Source organism: Somniosus microcephalus, chromosome 14 (assembly GCF_052327205.1).
Source record: "Somniosus microcephalus isolate GS21.2 chromosome 14, FLI_Smic_1.0, whole genome shotgun sequence".
NCBI lineage: Eukaryota > Metazoa > Chordata > Chondrichthyes > Squaliformes > Somniosidae > Somniosus > Somniosus microcephalus.
The window spans coordinates 117,987,227-117,995,305 of NC_141000.1; the positions used below are offsets into that span (position 1 = coordinate 117,987,227).

The window sequence follows — 8,079 nt, forward strand, 5'->3', positions numbered from 1 at the left end:
AGTTTGCTGCATTCCCATCTGTCTTTGTGAAGACACGCGTCTCTCGAACCGAGCAGCTGAGCGGAATTCCAGTGAAGAGCGAGTTTTAGGAGCTCCATTTGTTGCTTTGTGGTGAAGTGTGCTGCACAGTGTGGCAAAAAGGTCCCAGGTTCACCGTCCTCCCGACCCCCCCCCCCCACCCCATGTCAGTACCAAGTTTGCTAATCTCGGCCAAGGTGGTAGAAGTTACAATTGGTTTCGGCCTTCCTGGGCTGTAGAAGGGATAAATCAGGCAAAGTTTCTATTTGCTAGCATGCAGACATCAGGGACCAGGACCAGGCTAGGCGGCAAATGCGTTCCAATTTTGCATACTCTGCTAACTCTCACTTTCCTGGAGCACGTATGAAGAACAATGACTTGCATTGAAGTATGAGGACTGTTGGAACCACACCCTAGTATGAATCATTGCTGCCAGGGAAAACAATGGAAGAAACTTAGGGAGGGGGGGGGGGGGGTGTAGAATTAACAAGAAAGCACTTGCATTTATCCTGCACCTTTCATGACCTCAGGACGTCCCAAAGCGCTTTACAGCCAATTAAGTACTTTTGAAGTGTGGTCACTATTGTAATGTAGGAAACGCAGCAGCCAATTTGCACACAGCAAGATCCCACAAACAACAATGTGATGATGACCAGATAATCTGGTTTTTTTTAGTGATGTTGGTTGAGGGACAAATATTGGCCAGGACACTCTCCTGCTCTTCTGCAAGGACAGGATGGCTCAGTCTGTTACACTCACTTTCCTGGATCACGTATGAAGAATAGGAGGAAAAATAGAAAAGCAGAGTATTTTTTAAAATGGTGAGAGATTGGGAAATGTTGCTATGCAGAGGGACCTGGGTGTCCTTGTACACGAATCACTGAAAGTTAACATGCAGGTAGAACAAGCAATTAGGAAAGCAAATGGTATGTTGGCCTTTATTACAAGAGGATTTGAGTATAAGAGTAAAGACATCTTACTGCAATTATATAGGGCCCTGGTGAGACTACACCTGGAGTAATGTGTACAGTCTTGATCTCCTTACCTAAGGAAGGATATACTTGCCATAGAGGGAGTGCAACAAAGGTTCACCAGACTGATTCCTGGGACGGGGGGATTGTCCTATGAGGAGAGATTGAGGAGACTAGGCCTATATTCTCTAGAGTTTAGAAGAATAAGAGGTGATCTCATTGAAACATACAAAATTCTTAAAGGGCTTGACAGGGTAGATGCAGGGAGGATGTTTCCCCTGGCTGGGGAGTCTAGAACCAGGGGTCACAGTCTCAGAATAAGGGGTCGGCCATTTAGGATTGAGATGAGGAGAAATTTCTTCACTCAGAGGGTGGTGAATCTTTGTAATTTTCTACCCAAGAGGGCTGTGGAGGCTCAGTCATTGGGTATATTCAAGTCAGGATCGATAGATTTTTGGATATTAAGGGAATCAAGGGATATGGGGATATTGCAGGAAAGTGGAGTTGAGGTAGAAGATCAGCCATGATCTTACTGCATGGCGGAAAAGGCTCGAGGGGCCAAATGGCCGACTTCTGCTCCTAATTCTAATGTTCTTATGTAACACTCTCGTCCCTGTGTTAGAAGGTTGTGGGCTTAACCCTCCTTCAGAATTTTAGCCCATGAACCAGGTGGGCACTCCAGTCACATACTGAGAGAGTGCGGCAATGTTGGAGTCATTGAGGTGAGGCCCCGTCCACTTGTTCAGATGGATGTTAATGATCCCAGGGCAGCTGGAGGAAGAAGAGCAGGCGAGTTCTCCTGACCAACACCATTAAAAACCACTCACTCATTCATCCCATTGCTGTTTCTGGGATCCTGCCAATGTGCAAAATGGCTCCCATGTTTGACGACACTAGAACAGTCCCTTCACTTCAAAGTAATGCGATACATTAAAGGTGCTATACAATTGCAAGTTGTTATTGTTGTTGTGAAGCGCTTTAAGCTGTTTCTGAGAGATGTGATAAGGGGTTAGAATCATAGCATCTTACAGCACAGAAGGAGGCCATTCGGCCCATCGTGCCTGTGCCGGCTCTTTGAAATGAGTCCCACTCCTGTGATCTTTCCCCATACCCCTGCAATTAGCTCCTTTTCAAATATTTATCCAATTCCCTTTTGAAAGTTACTACTGAATCTGCTTCCACCGCCCTTTCAGGCAGCGCGTTCCAGATCATCACAACTCGCTGCATAAAAACAATTCTCCTCATCTTCCCCTGGTTCTTTGCCAATTATCTTAAATCTGTGTTTTCTGGTTACTGACCCTGAAAACCAGTTGAAACAGTTTCTCTCTATCTAATCTATCAAAATCTTCACAACACCTCTGTTAAATTTCCCTTTAATCTTCTCTGTTCTGAGAAGAACAATTTCGGCTTCTCCAGTCTCGCCACGTAGCTGAAACCCCCCATCTCTGGAACCATTATTGTAAATCTCTTCTGCACCTTCTCCAAGGCCTTGGCATCCTTCCTAAATTTTACTTCAGCTGAGGTCTAACCAGTGATTTATAAAGGGTGAGCGTAACTTCCTTGCTTTTGTACTCTATGCCTCTATTTATGAAGCCAAAGATCTCGTATGGTTTTTTAAATAGCCTTCTCAACTTGTCCGACATCCAGTTCTGGATGAGCAGAAATTTTCTCCAATTTAATATTGGGAAGACCGAAGCCATTGTTTTCAGTCCCCGCCACAAACTCCGTTCACTCGCCACCGACTCCATCCCTCTCCCTAACATCTGTCTGAGGCTGAACCACACTGTTCGCAACCTTGGTGTCAGATTTGACCCTGAAATGAGCTTCCAACCACATCTCCGCAGCATAACTAAGACCGCCTACTTCCACCTCCGTAACATCGCCCGTCTCCGCCCTTGCCTCAGCTCATCCGCTGCTGAAACCCTCATCCATGCCTTTGTTACCGCTAGACTTGACTATTCCAACGCACTCCTGACTGGCCTCCCACATTCCACCCAACGTAAACTTGAGGTCATCCAAAACGCGGCTGCCCGTGTCCTAACTCGCACCAAGTCCCATTCACCCATTACTCCTGTGCTCGCTGACCTACACTGGCTCCCGGTTAAGCAGCACCTCGATTTCAAAATTCTCATCCTTGTTTTCAAATCCCTCCATGGCCTCGCCCCTCCCTATCTCTGCAATCTCCTCCAGCCCCACAACCCCCCCCGAGATATCTGTACTCCTCTAATTCTGCCAATTGAGCATCCCTGATTATAATCGCTCAACCATTGGTGGCCGTGCCTTCTGTTGCCTGGGCCCTAAGCTCTGGAATTCCCTGCCTAAACCTCTCCGCCTCTCTTTCCTGCTTTAAGAAGCTCCTTAAAACCAAGCTTTTGGTCACCTGCCCTAATTTATCCTTATGTGGCTCGGTGTCAAATTTTTTGTCTTAAAATACTCCTGTGCAGCGCCTTGGGACGTTTTACTACATTAAAGGGTGCTATATAAATACAAGTTGTTGCTGTTGTTGCCACCAATGTTCCTGTTAAACTGCGTGTCTGCGCAGCGGTCTGGATTGGCCGCCCACCCAAAAAAAAACATTAGAGGGGACATTGTCCTGCCACCTTGAAAGATTTGTCTACATACAGCCCCAGGTCTCTGTTCCTGCACCCCCTTTAAAATTGTACCATTTAATTCATATTGCCTCTCCTAATTTCCCTTCTAAAATGCATCACTCTATAAACACAAGATCTTTTTTGCCTTGTTTTTTTTTTCTTTAAAAGAGGTGAAGACCACGAGACAGTAAGAGGAACAGGGACTCCAGCCAATAAAGGGGGCAATATATACAGTACGTGTAACTATCCATGTACTGGAACTAATGTCATTACTGCTGCACTGGCTGACAGTCTGCCAAGACCAAGAGAGAGTCAAGTTAATAGGAACATAAAAAAAAAACTCTTCATGAACTTTTCAGAAAAATAAACACATTAAAGATGGGAAACATTTGCCTGGCGATGGGGAAAGAGCAAGGGGGAGTGGGACTAATTGGACAGCTCTTAGAAAGCTGGCACAGGCATGATGGGCCGAATGGCCTTCTGTGCTCTACGATTCTGTGATAAAAGTAGCCCCAACGCCACAGCAAATATAACCAGCGAACAGCTGAGCAGTACATCCCTCGCCTATTCGGGGTTAGTCGGTGGTAGAGGTGCTACAACTAAACAGGGTTTAGGGAAGGGATTATTCAGCCAGGGTTCCCACTTCAGCCTGATCACTATCCTTTGACCCCTGCAGGACAGTCCATCCCTGCACTGAACTGTGATGCCCTCCACAGTTGATAAGCCTGCCACTACTCGCAGCCGAGACTCACTGGTGAACAATGACCACTTCCCAAACCCCCGACCTCTACCACCTAGAAGGACAAGGACAGCAGGTGCATGGGAGCACCACCACCTCCAAGTTCCCCTCCAAGTCACGCACCATCCTGACTTGGAAATATAATCGCTGATCCTCCATCGTCGCTGGGTCAAAATCCTGGAACTCCCTCCCTAACAGCACTGTGGGAGTACCTTCACCACACGGGACTGCAGCGGTTCAAGAAGACGGCTCACCACCACCTTCTCAAGGGCAACTAGGGATGGGCAATAAATGCTGGACTTGCCAGCAACGCCCACATCCATTGGAGTGAGACCTATTCTAATTTAAAGTAATTTCCCAGATTTAGCTTTTTCCATACCATTTACAATCCTGGTTACGTTTATACGAACAATACAAAATACGACGGACATATTGGTCCACACGGGTGTGCATCACCACACAGACACTTCCGAAGATCACTTCTCAGATGTTTCCTTTCAAGGTGGAAGAGCCCAAGTTTCTCCAGTACTTCCTCATAACGGAGACCCCTTCATACCTGGTACCCACACTTCCCGAAGAGGTGACTGGATCAGGTGTGGGATATTCTCCTCTTCTCTAACTCAGGGCTGGCATCAGCTGACTTCGGGAAAATTAAATCCGGGCCCTTGCTTGATCTGCAATCGCTGTCTTAACCAGAGGATTGTGCGACAGCAATAGTTTGTTTTAAAACAAATTATATAAATCCAGAACTAACAGGCCAGGATTAGAATCGGACGACTGCCAGTTACTTGGAAAGAACATTTTCAAGGAAACAGAAAAATAAGGAATTGCGGTATTCAGCCAAAATCTGGACAACGTGTGATTCCCGGGTTTTAAAACAGAAAATTCTGGAAGCACATGCCACAAATCCTTCAGTATCTTGAGACAGATTAGACCGTTCCCCCCCTCACCCTTTCAAAAGCCTATGAACCCCTCTTTTCGCCCGTTCTTTCACATCCTCTCTCCCCATCCTCTGCATTAGTCCCTACATTTTCCTCTTGCTCAATGTCACAGTATTCTCTCCCACCCTGGAGAGAGCTGAAGAATCACCCCATTCACCCACCCCCACTCACTCCCCCCCACCCCCCAGTATGGGAGGAGACACTCTGTCTGAACTGAAGGGAGCATTCTGACAAAGGGTTAACCCATCTGTCAGACCTGCGACAATGTTTCCAGAATTTTCTATTTTGATTCCAGATTTCCACCACTGGCAAATCCCTTTCCCAACGCCCCCACCCACTCCGGTCCCCTTTTATATTCCCATCTTTTGACATCTGCAGATTGGGGAATTTGGGTCTAAAAAACTTTTAACTTTTGAACAAAAGTTTATTTCGGTTCCCCAAAAAGTGTCCAGTTCTTGGCCAAACTAAAAGGAACACTGCATGTGGAGGCCTCTCTCCCAGTCCTTGGGGACACTGATGGGGGGAGTGGAGGAATGAAGTAAAGTCAACAACAGCAGGGAAGGATCCCAAATAAAACAAGCAGACCCCAAGGTTTTCTGAACAGCTCCCTTTGATGGAAGATTGGGGAGGCAACTTATGCCCCAGATTCAAGGTGATTGAATACAAAACTTGGCAGAGCAGACCGTTAGGAACAAAAGAGTTGATGGTGGGGGGGAGGCTCACAATACAAAGTTAAAGGGACTTTGCAAAGTACTTACTCAGCTCCAGGAGGCTAAAGGAAAAGAGAAAGACTCCAACTCTCGCCATTTTTCCCCTCACTCTTCCTTCAGACAACAGGGAAAGTTGCTCCCAAACTTTTTTCTCTGGGAGAATTCCCGATGGTCACGAGCCTGCGTGCAGTGGGATGAGGTGCAGCTCTTCCAGGCTGCAGATGTCCGACTTGTTGCTGCGGCTTCTTCTAACAAGAGGCAAAAAAAAACTTTCCAACTCTCCCGTCATTTAAACGCAGCGACGCCCGCGGGGTCCTAGCGCCCGCCCTGTTGCTGCTCTGTGAACAGGACCCCACTGCCACAAGCCTACACCTGCTGGGACCCAGTATTGCACCGTCAGGGCTTTCGCCTACCTGCAGCTTACCCCTGCCTTTTTGTTGTTGTTTCAAAACGAGTCATTTAGGGGGAAAAAAAAGATTGATAAATCACAGGGCTAGCACGGCAGCCTATGGTGCAGACCACCGCCAAATTTGAAAAGAATAGGGGAGGAGTTCATAGAATCGTAGAAATTTACAGCACAGAAGGAGGCCATTCAGCCCATCTTGTCCGTGCCGGCCGACAAAGAGCTATCCACCCTAATCCCACTTTCCAGCACTTAGTCCGTAGCCCTGTAGGTTATGGCACTTCAAGCGCATATCCAAGTACTTTTTAAATACGATGAGGGTTTCTGCCTCTACCACCCTTTCAGGCAGTGAGTTCCAGACCCCCACCACCCTCTGGGTGAAAAATTTCTCCTCAAGTCCCCTCTTAACTTCCGGCCAATTACTTTGAATCTGTGCCCCCTGGTTATCAACCCCACTGCTAAGGGAAATAGGTCCTTCCTATTCACTCTATCTAGGCCCGTCATAATTTGATACACCTCAATTAGGTCTCCCCTCAGCCTCCTCCGTTCCAAAGAAAACAACCCCAGCCTCGCCAATCTTTCCTCAAAATTCTCCAGTCTAGGAAACATCCACATAAATCTCCTCTGTACCCTCTCTAATGCAATACATCTTTCCTGTAATGTGGTGACCAGAACTGTGCGCAGTACTCTAGCTGAGGCCTAACTAGTGTTTTATACAGTTCAAGCATAACCTCCCTGCTCTTATATTCTATGCCTCGGCTAATAAAGGCAAGTATTCCATATGTCTTCTTAACCACCTTATCTACCTGTCCTGCTACCTTCAGGGATCTGTGGACATGCACTCCAAGGTCCCTCTGTTCCTCTGCACTTCTCAGTGTCCTACCATTTATTGTGTATTCCCTTCCCTTGTTAGCCCTCCCCAAATGCATTACCTCGCACTTCTCTGGATGGAATTCCATTTGCCATTGTTCTGCCCACCTGACCAGTCCATTGATATCTTCCTGCAGTCTGCAGCTTTCTTCTTCATTATCCACCGCACGGCCAATTTTTGTATCATCTACAAACTTCTTAATCATACTTCCTACATTCAAGTCTAAATCATTGATATATATCACAAAAAGCAAAGGACCCAGTACTGAGCCCTGCAGAACCCCACTGGAAACAGCCTTCCAGTCACAAAAACACCCATCGACCATTACCCTTTGCTTCCTACTTCTGAGCCAATTTTGAATCCAACTTGCCACTTTGCCTTGGATCCCATGGGCTTTTACTTAGGTGACCAGTCTGCCATGTGGGACCTTATCAAAAGCCTTGCTAAAATCCATATAGACTACATCAAACGCACAACCCTCATCGACCCTCCTTGTTACCTCCTCAAAAAATTCAATCAAGTTAGTCAAACACGACCTCCCCTTAACAAATCCATGCTGACTGTCCCTGATTAATCCGTGTCCTTCTAAATGAAGATTTATCCTGTCCTTCAGAATTTTTTCCAATAATTTTCCCACCACCGAGCTGAGGCTGACTGGCCTGTAATTACTCGGTCTATCCCTTTCTCCCTTTTTAAACAATGGTACCACGTTAGCAGTCTTCCAGTCCTCTGGCACCGCACCTGTAGCCAGAGATGATTGAAAAATGATGGTCAAAGCCTCTGCTATTTCCTCTCTTACTTCTCTTAACAGTCTGGGATACATTTCATCCAGGCC

The 8,079-nt window shown here is 46.7% G+C and overlaps 1 protein-coding gene across 1 annotated transcript in view; it reads right to left on the minus strand.

The window, feature by feature from the left end:
* The window catches only part of jam2a (junctional adhesion molecule 2a), a 77,509-nt gene extending 71,249 nt beyond the window's left edge, over positions 1 to 6,260 (minus strand). Inside the window, exon 1 of the mRNA XM_086007254.1 lies at positions 6,019 to 6,260. Coding sequence (XP_085863380.1) covers positions 6,019 to 6,067 — 49 coding nt within the window. The 5' untranslated portion in view covers positions 6,068 to 6,260. The remainder of the gene's footprint in view (positions 1 to 6,018) is intronic.
* Between the last annotated feature and the right edge of the window lie 1,819 nt (positions 6,261 to 8,079).